Source organism: Somniosus microcephalus, chromosome 29, assembly GCF_052327205.1.
Source record: "Somniosus microcephalus isolate GS21.2 chromosome 29, FLI_Smic_1.0, whole genome shotgun sequence".
Lineage (NCBI taxonomy): Eukaryota > Metazoa > Chordata > Chondrichthyes > Squaliformes > Somniosidae > Somniosus > Somniosus microcephalus.
Window position 1 is genome coordinate 45,472,259 of NC_141015.1, and position 13,885 is coordinate 45,486,143.

Sequence of the window (13,885 nt, forward strand, 5' to 3'; positions counted from 1 at the left end):
CTCTGGACCATGCTTCTTGTGCGATTGTAGGGATTCCAGGCAGTGAGAGGGGCTGGAATCGGACTGTTAAAAACCTCACCATTTGCTGTAACCTGGTTTCATGGATTATTGACCGAGATCTTTCTTCAGAACTGCAGACTGGTCGGTTGAGCACAAGACGCTGCTACTGAATGGGACGTCAAGCTTCCGAAAGCACATCCGGCTCGAGTTACCTGGTGAAGGGACTGATTGTGAACTTTCTTTGCTCGGGTCCTGGAATGATCAACTCACTAGAATAATGGAACTTAAACTCACGCCACCTGTGGTTAAGACAGATTTTTGCACTCCTGTTAGTCCGCGAGTGTGTTCATGTCACTGGTCCCTGTATCACAGTGTAGGTCACTCACACTAATCCCCCGGGACAGCTTGTTTCCAGGAGACACAGGCTGCGAGTACCGGCCAAGGCCCCTCCCGTGGGATTACACGCTTGCTGTCATTATCTTTTCCCAGTTGGAAGCAGGAAGGTAGGTGACAGTGGCAGCTTTAACACAACAGCTCGCAGTGCCATGGTAACAGCAATGTAGACTGGAGACCAACTATCAGCAGGACTCTTCACAGCAGCGGGCTGTGTACAAATGCCAGCTCTTTTTTCTCTTTCAGTATTCAGTGGTCGACTTGGCTCTTTGACCGGTTCCATCCACTGGCAGCAGATTGAGCGAGTGCACCAACCTCTCACCCCAGGGCCCAGGACTTCAGTCCAGCTGAGACGGCTTGCTTTCTAGGAACCAGGGCTCCATCACACAAAACTAGGACAACTTGACAAAAATTGCCAATCCCCTTGGGGAGGGGGGCTCTGAGTTTCTGGTCTCCATCGGCCAAGTAGACTTGTAACATAGAGCATCAGGACCAGGTATAAAGTTTCAATCAACTCTCTCGGTAATTTGCATATTGCACAGGTCCCGCTACTAATGGGTCTGGGTTATTGTGATGTAGGATTTACCCAATGATGGAACACGGGCGGAAGGGGGGGTGAACCTGCTCCATATTGTGTGTGAGCTTTGTTGCTTGCTCTGCTGTGATTGGACAGGTGGAATCACTGTATCAGTAGGATGCAAACCGGACTTTGAATAGATGAGCAACCTAATCTAGGTTTATACTTTAAACATCGGAGTTCTGATTGAATGATGCTATTAGTTTAGAGATTTGCCAAACCAGAGACCGGTGCACTGTGACCATTCCGTACGACTCGCGCACGGCGTTATTATTTTGGCTAGGCTTTGCTCTCCGATAATTGTTCCGATTGGGATCTGGGAGCATAGAATCATAGAAATTTACGGCACAGAAGGAGGCCATTTGGCCCATCGTGTCTGTGCCGGCCGAAAGAGCTATCCAGCCTAATCCCACTTTCCAGCTCTTGGTCCGTAGCCCTGTAGGTTAGAGCACTTCAAGTGCACATCCAAGCACTTTTTAAATGTGATGAGGGTCTCTGCCTCTCCCACCCTTTCAGGCAGTGAGTTCCAGACCCCCACCACCGTCTGGGTGAAAAAATTTCTCCTCAAATCCCCTCTAAACCTTCCACCAATTACTTTAAATCTGTGCCCCCTGGTTATTGACCTCTCTGCTAAGGGAAATAGTTCCTATCCACTCTATCTAGGCCCCTCATCATTTTATACACCTCAATTAGGTCTCCCCTCAGCCTCCTCTGTTCCAAAGAAAACCTCAGCCTATCCAATCTTTCCTTCTAGCTAAAGCAGTACTGGAAAAAAAAATCAGCCATTATGCTGCAGATTCTTTTGGTAATGAATCAACGGGTTTCCTATAACTCGACACGCTGTGCTAATAAAGCAATGTGCTCCACAATGCAACGCAATCATTTCTTATCTTCTGACTCACAAAACGGTTGACAAGGGTACTGGAAATAAAGAACACACAGAAATACGGGAACAGGCCATTCGGCCCAACCAGTCCGTGTCAGCACTGACCCTCCATATGAGCAAATCATTCGAATCACGTTTACCCATCCTGTTCCCATCCCTTTATTGCCTTTTCCTTCATCCGCCTGTCCAATCTAATCTTGAATGCAGTTTCTGCCTCAACCACTAATCCTGGTCAAACTCTCCTTTCTGAGCACAGCTAACGTTTTATTTGGGGCGCGTGCGGTCACAGACACTGTGGCACCAGGCTCTATTGGGCCTGTCTTATCCAGGGTGACTTCATGACCTGCTTGCATGGAGCCAATCCAGCTGTGTAGCAATGGCAGGGCTGGTCCAGCCTCGAAGGTCAGTGTCTAACGGAAGGGGAGACCTGGAAATCCCATCGAGCTGAGAATCTACCGTCAAACAAAAGCAAAGCATTCACAGCTCTGAACACGCGCTCCGGAGATATTTCTCTCCCCTGGTTTAATACAGACTGACCTCTCGTTCCAGAAAATTGAAAAACCAACAAGCAGGGCAGGGCTGATCGAAATGTTTGCATTGCGGTAACTTTACCACAACACAACTGAACAAAGTTTCACCTTTTTTTGCTGCACTTTAAAATAATTTATATTTTTTACCCCCCTAAAGAGCCAAAACTGAGCTGTCATTTACTGGCACTGCTGCTGCCACTTTAAGCAACGTCCCAGTAGGGGACAGTGTCCAGGTCCGTACACCATCCCTCCCTCCCGCCCGGCCAAAAACAATAACCAATTGAAAGGAAATAAAGAACACAATACACTAACGGTTCACAACTTTACAGCCTTCCTCCAGGGGCAAAGATAGAGAATGAGAGATAGAGAGAACAAGAGAGAGATAGAGAGATAGAGTGAGGGAACAAGAGAGAGATAGAGGGAACGAGAGAGAGGGAGGGAGGAACGAGAGGGAGGGAGGAAAAAGAGATATATAGAGAGAAATGTAGTCGAAATGGGGTTTGCTGGAGTTGCCTCACTCTGTGTTGGGATGGGGGGGGAGGGATTGCTGGAATTGCCTCACTCTGTGTTAGGATGGGGGGGGGTTTGCTGGAGTTGCCTCACTCTGTGTTGGGATGGGGGGGGAGGGATTTGCTGGAGTTGCCTCACTCTGTGTTAGGATGGGGGGGGGGGTTGCTGGAGTTGCCTCACTCTGTGTTGGGATGGGGGGGGGATTTCCTGGAGTTGCCTCACTCTGTGTGATGTCGAGGTTCCCAATGTTGGGTTGGATCAGCCTGCCTTTGGACTATTCCATTTTTTTATTGCACTTTGTGGTTCAATCTAAACAATAAATAAAATGTTATTCCGTCTTTTGGATGAGACGTTAAACTGAGGCCTCATCTGCTCCCTCAGGTGGATGAAAAGGATCCTATGGCACTGTTTTGAAGAAGAGCAGGTGAGTTCTCCCCGGTGTCCTGGCCAACATTTATCCCTTAATCAGCATTGAGGACAAAGCAGCCCGCTTGATTGGCACCCCATCCACCACCTTAAACATTCACTCCCTCCACCACCGGTGTACCGTGGCTGCAGTGTGTACCATCTACAAGATGCACTGCAGCAACTCGCCAAGGCTTCTTCGGCAGCACCTTCCAAACCCATGACCTCTTCCACCTAGAAGGACAAGGGCAGCAGGCGCATGGGAACACCACCACCTCCAAGTTCCCCTCCAAGTCACACACCATCCTGACTTAGAAGTATATCGCCATTCCTTCATCGTCACTGGGTCAAAATCCTGGAACTCCCTCCCTAACAGCACTGTGGGAGTACCTTCACCACATGGACTACAACGGTTCAAGAAGGCGGCTCACCACCACCTTCTCAAAGGCAACTAGGGATGGGCAATAAATGCTGGCCTTGCCCACATCCCATAAATGAATTTAAAAAAAACTAAAAGGTCATTATCACATTGCTGTTTGTGGGAGCTTGCTGTGCGCAAATCGGGTGCCACGTTTCCTACATTACAACAACAGTGACTGCACTTCAAAAAATACTTCATTGGCTCTAAAGCACTTTGGGACATCCTGAGGTTGTGAAAGGTGCTATAGAAATCCATGTCTTTCTTACTTTCATAAAACAAGTTTCTTGGACTGAAACACAAACTCTGAGAGGTGAGCCAGTGAACATTAACAGCTGAGGCTTGTCACGCCCTTGGGTGACATGCTGTTGTCTCCAGCAATACCCCTACAGAAAAGGCCACAAGCACCTGGAGATACTTCACTCTGAACAAGCTTCAGGTTTCTGGGGGAACTGAAGACTGGGGGATATATCCTGCAAGTCAATGGCAAGTGAAATTGGGTGGGGTGTAAAACAAGACCATTGACCAATCCAGTCAGCATCCCCCGGGGACGGTTGCCTTATAATCACCCCCTTAAATTTATGCCCTCTAGTTACCAACTCACTGACCAATTAAAAGAGTTTTCATGATCAAAACTCCTCGTAATCTTGTGTGGTTCCTCTGGGATGTTTCATTCTGGTAAAGTTCCCGGTCTGGCAATGCCTCGAATTTAAAATTCTCATCCTGATTTTTAAATTCCTCCATGACCTCACCCCTCCCTATCTCTGTAACCTCCTCCAGGCTTACAACCCTCCGAGATCTCTGCGCTCCTCCAATTCTGCCCTCTTGCACATCCCCGATTTTAATCGCTCCACCACTGGCGGCCGTGCCTTCAGCTGCCTGGGCCCTAAGCCCTGGAATTCCCTCCCTAAACCTCTCCGCCTCTCTCTCCTCCTTTAAGATGATTCTTAAAACCTACCTCAAACTTTTGGTCACCTGTCCTAATATCTCCTTATGTGGATTGGTGTCAAATTTTGTTTGATAATGGCTCCTGTGAAGTGTTAAAGGTGCTATATAAATGCAAGTTGTTGTTGTTGTCAGTAAGTTATTGAATGCTCCATGGTTGGGAGTGAGGTAGCAGAATGGCCCTCGTCACCTTGCTGAACACACCTAACACAGGGCAGGACTGCCCAAGACCCTGGTACCTTCATGCCCCAGACTGGAGCGATCTTATTTCTGGAACGAGGGTGCAAGGATGAGAAGGGAATTAAAGCAGAAAGTGGAGATCTCAGTAACCTGGAAAAACAAAAAAATATCTTCAAATATCTAAGCTATGATGTCTAGTCCCAGCCCGGTGGGCTTTGACGAGTTCTGACATCGTTCTGCTGCAGGGCTCAGCTCCAGTCCAAGTGTCCGTAGTCGAATGGATCAATTCTCCCAGTGTCCTGGTTGGTCAGCAGGATGTACATTTCACTCAGAAAGCAAAATAAATCCCTCTGACAGTTAGAAATTCAGAGCACAAGATAGATTCAGCAAGGACTGGACAGAATGAGAGAATGGGACATGACTGAGATTTCAGTTTTAGACAGCGGATTAACCCACACGGAGTATCTGCATGAAGGGAATGTTATTCGACCGGAAGCAGCGCTGCCTGTTAAAGCACAGAGGGGCTCATGGGGGTTGGTGCAACAGTAAGAAAATGAATAAGATATAATGCTGTAGATAATCCCTCAGTGATTTTCCTTTCACAAGACGCAAGGGCTAATTCACAGCAAGCTCACAGCTCGTGAGAGGCTGAGAATGAGACTGCGAGCTTGCAGCTTGGTGTGAGGGAATGCCGACAAATGACTGTGGATGATTCAAGCGCTTAGCGTGTTCATAGCTGTTATTCTAAAGCTGGCCTTTTATACTGTTCGTTTTCAATGGGTTAAGACTTCAGCACAGGAATATCATCCAGCCTGAATATTACCAACAATAATCTCTCAGTTACAGTTAGATGAGAGACGGGAGAAGCTCGAGCTCCATCATCCACTGCAGCAGAGAAAGCTCTGGCAGATGTAAGGGGGTTAGATTTTCAAATCCCTCCCTATCTCTGTAACCTCCTCCAGCCCCACAACCCTCTGAGATCTCCAATTCTGGCCTCTTGAGAATCCCTGATTTTAATCGCTCCATCATTGGTGGCCGTGCCTTCAGCTGCCTGGGCCCTAAGCTCTGGAATTCCCTCCCTAAACCTCGCCGCCTCTCTACCTCGCTTTCCTCCTTAAAACCTACCTCTTTGCTTATGTGGCCCGGTCAAACTTTGTCTGAATCACTCCTGTGAAGCACCTTGGGGCGTTTTACTACGTTAAAGGTGCTTATATAAATGCACATTGTTGTTGTTGTTGGGGTGTTCAACATCAGGAAAGAGTGTCGATAGTGAAAGGTTATTTCCATTGGTCCATCATAAATATCCACAAATGATTTCTGACCAGGGAAGTTGCGCTGCGTTCAGAGATGGAACAACTGCTTAGCGGTGGGAAAGTTGTAAAGGTTGCAAACTCTTCAGGTTCACCCAATCATCTCCTTTGGGCTGGGTCAGCACAACTCAAATACCAAACTAATTTGTGTGGGATTCTCCCACAGTGAAGAGAAGTGGCAATAAGAACCTAAGGAATAGGAGCAGGAGTTGGCCATTCGGCCCCTCGAGCCTGCTCCACCATTCAATAAGATCATGGCTGATCTTCGACCTCATCTCCACTTTCCCGCCCGATCCCTTGGTTTCTCTAGAGTCCAAAAATCTATCGATCTCAGTTTTGAATATACTCGACGATTCAACATCCATAGAGAATTACAAAGATTCACAACCCTCTGAGTGAAGAAATTTCTCCTCATCTCAGTCCTAAATGGCCGACCCCTTATCCTGAGACTGTGACGCCTGGTTCTAGACTCCTCAGCCTGGGGAAACAACCTCTCAGTGTCTACCCTGTCAAGCCCTCAAGAATTTTATACGTTTCAAATCTTCATTCTTCCAAACTCCAGAGAGTACAGGCCTATTCTACTCAATCTCTCCTCAGAGGACAGGCCTCCCACCCCAGGAATCAATCTAATGAACCTTCTTTGCACCGCCTCCAAGGCAAGTACATCCTTAGATAAGGAGACCAAAACTGTACACAGTACTCCAGGTGTGGTGTCTCTCAGGTGGACGTAAAAGATCCCATAGCCCTATTTTGAAGAAGAACAGGTGAGTTATCCCTGGCGTCCCGGCCTATATTTATCTCTCCATCAACATCATTATCACATTGCTGTTTGTGGGAGCTTGCTGTGCGCAAATTGGCTGACGTGTTTCCTACATTACAACAGTGACTACACTTCAAAAAATACTTCACAATAGCAAAATACTGCGGATGCTGGAAATCTGAAATAACAACAGAAAATGCATTTCTAGAAGAGAAGTTAACTTTGTTTCTTTCTCCTCGACGCTGCCTGACCTGTTGAGTGTTTCCAGCATTTTCTGTTGTTATTTCAAAAAATACTTCATTGGCTGTAAAGCGCTTTGGGGCGTCCGGTGGTCATGAAAGGCGCTATATAAATGCAAGTCTTTTTTCTTTCTATATAATTGCAGCAAGACTTCCTTACTCTTATACCCCAACCCCCTTGCAATAAAGGCTAACATACCATCTACCTTCATAATTGCTTGCTGTACCTGCATGTTAACGTTTTGTGATTCATGTACAAGGACACCCAGGTCCCTCTGAATACCAACATCCTAGCAATATCCTGAACTTCAAGTTTAAGGTTGCTATTAAGCAATGTGTTGGACCCATGCAGTATATAATAACCAAATGATCCCAGCAAACACTGAAATTAAAACCTGGCCCAGGCCCAATGGTTCAGTGCCTCATCGCGACGATTTTGCTCAGGCAAAATGCCAACACTAACCAAATGAATCAGTGACACTTAACTCTTTGACATCAGCGACATTCATTACTTAGCGACAGGTTGAGTTGCATCCTGTGACAGTGGTAAAATACTGCTCAACCATTTCCACGCAAGGTAGAAATATATGAATGATTTATCAGTTGCTAAAAACCCAGGATGTAATATACCATATATGGATAATTTACTGTGTACTGTGAAACTATAAGTTATCACTTCATATTAAACAGCCCTCCCCTCATCCCCTGAATGTATCGGTGTCTCAGTGATCAGAAATGCTGCTTGGGTGAGATAGTCTTTGCCTCAAGCACTCCCTGTGGCACAATATGCTGTGCTCCAACAGGGCAGACATCTCACTGAAGTGCCCCCGAATCAGCTGAATTTTGTGTATTGACTGCAGATCTGACAGAGACCAAGAAAAGTCTTTCCATGATTCATGTAATCTGAAACCATTTTTGAATTCACATATTAAAAACATAATACAGAAATGTTTCTCTACTTGACACAAGGTGAAGCCTTGCTTCCACCATCGGTCCATACTGACCAAGGAATTGGTTCTGACTGACCCAAACTCTTTCCACTCAAGATCTTAGTCTGTGAGAGAGTAAAGACACTTCTCCCACCAGAATGAGGTGGGTTCAAAGCCAAGCCTGAGAAGTGAAAGGATGCTGGTTTAATCTTCCCAAACCTTAGATACATCACAAATCACTTATCTGGTTTTCTCAGTGTAACGTTGATCAACATTTGAATGAGGAAGTATTTCTGACTGAGAGTCAATTACAGAAACAGAGATGGAGTTGAAAGCTAAATTCTGAGCTTGAACCCTGGACTGAAGATGATGATCAATGATGATGTGTTTATGCCAAAGAAGCTTTTCATGTCGCAGATGTGAAACTTGAGACAAGAACCATCTTCCTTTTGAGATGACTTCTGATAGGGCAGATTAATTGCCAAGGATTGAACACTACAAAGTGACAACACAGCCTGTACTGTGCCGGATAAACAGATAATTTCTTAGAAAGGAAAGCAACACAAATTCTTTGTCCCTTTCTATCTAGAAACTTGCGTTGCCGTCACTTACTGGATGGAGTTATCCATTCTGGACACAGTCAGAAATGCAGCCAGGTTGGCAGTGTATGAGGAACACACGATGAGTGTAAAGAGCCACCAGCTGCCCATCACGATCCGCATAGCAACCGAGTTCATGGGCGAATCTCCACCTGGAGTCAACAACACGGATTGGAGGGTGAGACAAGCTTAAACAACGTTAGCAATTGGACAGCTTTTAATCAACTCATTTCCACTGAAAAATAACAGGGGCTTTAAAGAAATATGTTGATAAAATGAGAAAAAATCTATCATTTCTTGAATGTTACTCGCTAATCGACACTACTCCTTTAATTAGAGGTGTCCAGGAAAGAAAGGTCACATTTAAATAGCGATATAACATGCTTAACAGGACGGAGATAGTGCGGGAGATTTTTAATCGAAACAGAAATCGTGCAGGGTGTAAAATGGGCAGACAAACCACTACTGGCCAGTGGTAAAAATGAAAATTCACCTTGTGTGTACTATTAGTGCCATCACTGTACACTATTACCATCTGTGTGCACCAGCAGTGTTAATGAGCAGTGTGCACCAGCAGTGTGAACGAGCAGTGTGCACCAGCAGTGTGAATGAGCAGTGTGCACCATTAGTGTGAACCGGCAGTGTGAACGAGTAGTGTGAATGAGCAGTGTGCACCATTAGTGTGAACCGGCAGTGTGAATGAGCAGTGTGCACCTTTAGTGTGAACCGGCAGTGTGAATGAGCAGTGTGCACCATTAGTGTACACCGGCATTGTGCACCGGCAGTGTGAATAAGCAGTGTGAACAGGCAGTGTGCACCATTAGTGTGAATGGGCAGTGTGAACCGGCAGTGTGAATGGGCAGTGTGCACCATCAGTGTGAACCGGCAGTGTGAGCCGGCAGTGTGAACCGGCAGTGTGAACAGGCAGTGTGCACCGGCAGTGTGAATCGGCAGTGTGCACCGGCAGTGTGAACCGGCAGTGTGAACCGGCAGTGTGAACGGGCAGTGTGAACAGGCAGTGTGAACAGGCAGTGTGAACGAGCAGTGTGAACAAGCAGTGTGCACCGGCAGTGTGAATCGGCAGTGTGAACGGGCAGTGTGAACGAGCAGTGTGAACGGGCAGTGTGAACAGGCAGTGTGAACAGGCAGTGTGAACAGGCAGTGTGAACAAGCAGTGTGAACGGGCAGTGTGAACAGGCAGTGTGAACAGGCAGTGTGAACAGGCAGTGTGCACCGGCAGTGTGAACAAGCAGTGTGAACGGGCAGTGTGAACGGGCAGTGTGAACGAGCAGTGTGAACGAGCAGTGTGAATGAACAGGCAGTGTGAACAAGCAGTGTGAACGGGCAGTGTGAACAGGCAGTGTGAACAGGCAGTGTGCACCGGCAGTGTGAACGAGCAGTGTGAACGGGCAGTGTGAACGAGCAGTGTGAACAGGCAGTGTGAACAGGCAGTGTGAACAGGCAGTGTGAACAGGCAGTGTGAACAGGCAGTGTGAACCGGCAGTGTGAACGAGCGGTGTGAACAAGCAGTGTGCACCGGCAGTGTGAATGAGCAGTGTGAACGAGCAGTGAACGGGCAGTGTGAATCGGCAGTGTGAACAGGCAGTGTGAACGGGCAGTGTGAACGGGCAGTGTGCACCGGCAGTGTGAACGAGCAGTGTGAATGAACAGGCAGTGTGAACAAGCAGTGTGAACGAGCAGTGTGAACAGGCAGTGTGAACAGGCAGTGTGAACAGGCAGTGTGAACCGGCAGTGTGAACCGGCAGTGTGAACGAGCAGTGTGAACGAGCAGTGTGCACCGGCAGTGTGAACGAGCAGTGTGAACGGGCAGTGTGAACGGGCAGTGTGAACAGGCAGTGTGAACAGGCAGTGTGCACCGGCAGTGTGAACGAGCAGTGTGAACAGGCAGTGTGAACGAGCAGTGTGAACGAGCAGTGTGAATGAGCAGTGTGAACGAGCAGTGAACGGGCAGTGTGAACAGGCAGTGTGAACAGGCAGTGTGAACGAGCAGTGTGAACGAGCAGTGTGCACCGGCAGTGTGAACGGGCAGTGTGAACAGGCAGTGTGAACCGGCAGTGTGAACGAGCAGTGTGCACGAGCAGTGTGAACGAGCAGTGTGCACCGGCAGTGTGAACGAGCAGTGTGAACGGGCAGTGTGAACGGGCAGTGTGAACAGGCAGTGTGAACAGGCAGTGTGCACCGGCAGTGTGAACGAGCAGTGTGAACGAGCAGTGTGAACGAGCAGTGTGAACAGGCAGTGTGAACAGGCAGTGTGAACGAGCAGTGTGAACGAGCAGTGTGCACCGGCAGTGTGAACGAGCAGTGTGAACAGGCAGTGTGAACCGGCAGTGTGAACGAGCAGTGTGCACGAGCAGTGTGAACGAGCAGTGTGAACGGGCAGTGTGAACGGGCAGTGTGAACGGGCAGTGTGCACCGGCAGTGTGAATGGGCAGTGTGAATGGGCAGTGTGAACGGGCAGTGTGCACCGGCAGTGTGCACCGGCAGTGTGCACCGGCAGTGTGCACCGGCAGTGTGAACGGGCAGTGTGAACGAGCAGTGAACGGGCAGTGTGAACGGGCAGTGTGAACGGGCAGTGTGAACGGGCAGTGTGAACGGGCAGTGTGAACGGGCAGTGTGAACGGGCAGTGTGCACCGGCAGTGTGAACGGGCAGTGTGCACCGGCAGTGTGAACGGGCAGTGTGAACGAGCAGTGTGAACGAGCAGTGAACGAGCAGTGTGCACCGGCAGTGTGAACGAGCAGTGTGCACCATCAGTGTGAACCGGCAGTGTGAACAAGCAGTGATTCTATTAGTCTTTCATTAACTTAAAGGCAATTCCCTTCTGTGAAACTCGGAGAATAGTTATCAGACTGATGGGTTACACATTGAAAATTAGATGCAGATTAGAGTTTCCCAAATAACTTAAAGATATAATACCTTTCGTTTGTGAAACTTGTAGCCACATTCACAATACACAAATTGGATACATTACCAAAATTATAACTAATTTACATCTACCAATTAAGATAATTACAAAATAGACTTTCTTTACAACTCAAAATCTGGCAGATCTGTTTTTGCAAAAATTACTTCTATCATTTTAATAAGAACACATTAATGTAAATTAGCTTTAGATTCTTCCTGTCACTGCCTTGGGATTATGAAGTGGAACAGCCCTTGATTCTCCACTCCTTCTGATCAATGAGAGCTTCAGCACGCAGTAATTTAATAATTTTAAATTAATTCCCCCACGGATTAACACTGAGCCTACAGTTAAACTGACTCTGCAAAGAGAAAATCATTTTTCTAAAAACCTTAAAAAGGACACAGGTGTAGCACATGGGTTTGTTGAGAAGGGCTCATCCAGCCGTGGAGATAGTTTCCATTGCCCGACCCCACTACTGCCACCACTGTGTCTGAGAGAAGGATTGGGATCAGACTGACCCCATGGATCTCCTGAACATGTTGTGACATGGGTCGTGGCTACTGACTACTTCAGTGTGATACTTAACGTCACTTGGACCCTTACTGCTGTGGTCCCCCCAGACTGTGTGTGTCACCGTCCAAAATAATAAATGAGAACTGCCACAGACCCTCATTTTACTTTAGAATCATTGAATCATAGAAACGTACAGCACAGACGGAGGCCATTCGGCCCGTCGTGCCTGTGCTGGCTCTTTGAAAGAGCCGTCGTGTTCAGTCCCACGTCCCCAGCTTTTTGTCCGTAACCCTGTCAGTTCCTCGAGGACATTTCCAACTCCCTTTAAAATCATTGATGGAATCAGCTTCCACCACCTCTTCAGGCAGACGTTCCAGATCTCGGCAACTCAGTGAAAACATTTCTCCTCATCTCGATCTTTTGCCAATGATTTTGAATCTCTGACCTCAGGTTATTGGCCCACTCGCCAGAGGGTTCGTTTCTCTCTCTCTACTCGATCACAACTCCATCAAAGCTTTCACCATCAAAGGTATTGAGAGTTGGCCAAAGTGGCCTGGTGTATAAACATGTAGCGTCACAGAGTACAAAGTCCATCAGACACCAGGAAATACGCCTCTCAATGTCTTGTTCCTAACTGTGACTCCCAATAAGCTCATGAAACCCAACAGTTACAGTCTGACAGAACAAAACAAGCTGCGGTGTGGAGCTGAGCGTCTTACTGTCAGTCAGCAGCACATGTGACACTCCCGTGCTTCCTTGTCAAAGGCACCAAGGGAGAGGCCTCCTCCCTCGCGGCTGGGTGAGCTCAGTGTATTAGGGCAGGATTCAAATTCTTGGGGCACAGCTTTCAAATCTGGAGAGGGACAGTTTTTGATTGTTCCAACAAAATCCGAAATAAAAGATTTGTTTGTGTGAGCAATGAAGCAAGATTTTGAACTAACAGTCAGCTTCTACATTTGTACCGTGCATTCGCCCAGAAGTGAATCAATAGCCGAAGGAGCAGATGAGGAACACTGGCAGCCCTGACAAAGGCCTCTGTTCCTTGGTAACTAAAGCCTGGCGTGAACCCAGTGCTCCGGGATGGCAGCATGCTAACCTTGGGTGTTTGCCAGTTGCTGGCGATGTCACTGGGAGTTCGGCAACGTATGACGGAAAATGGAGCAAATCTCCCGTTCCTCTTGGCCCAAGAATTGATACGACCTTTTGGGCAGAATGCTTCTAACTGCGTCTTCCAATATAAGTGTGAGCCGAGGGTCTTTGTTCAATGTCGAGGCCTGCCCACGGGTCTCCAATAATTTGCTCCACAACACTTGCTTTAGGCTAACTGTACTCTTGTACATGACATTAGTAAAGTCAAGCTGCTCAATCGCAGCCAAGCCACCAAAGATTCTTCGGGCAGATTTTCCTCTCTGGATATAGGAGCAGGAGTCGGTCATTCGGCCCCTCGAGCCTGCTCTGCCATTCAATAAGATCATGGCTGATGATCTACCTCAACTCCACCTTCCTGCCCGATCCCCATATCCCTTGATTCCCCAAGAGTCCAAAGATTCACCACCCTCTGAGTGAAGAAATTCCTCCTCATCTCAGTCCTAAATGGCCGACCCCTTATCCTGTTGGAGGGTGATATTCCCACTGCTTTTCCGCTTGGCTGGGATTTTTCCCTACCTGGTTTTTCAGGCTCATGAGCCAGTCGGGAGCCTCATACAATCATGCGAGTCGGGGTCTTATTATGTCAATAGGACCCGGACAGTGTGTTAACCTGGAAG

General features: G+C 47.7%; 1 protein-coding gene across 2 annotated transcripts in view; it reads right to left on the minus strand.

Moving 5' to 3' along the window:
- The window catches only part of LOC147098708 (glutamate receptor ionotropic, delta-1-like), a 563,200-nt gene that overhangs the window by 26,626 nt on the left and 522,689 nt on the right, over nucleotides 1–13,885 (minus strand). For both annotated transcript variants that reach the window (XM_085970762.1, XM_085970761.1), the window contains exon 10: nucleotides 8,695–8,833. In XM_085970762.1, the coding sequence (XP_085826888.1) occupies nucleotides 8,695–8,833 (139 nt within the window). The remainder of the gene's footprint in view (nucleotides 1–8,694; nucleotides 8,834–13,885) is intronic.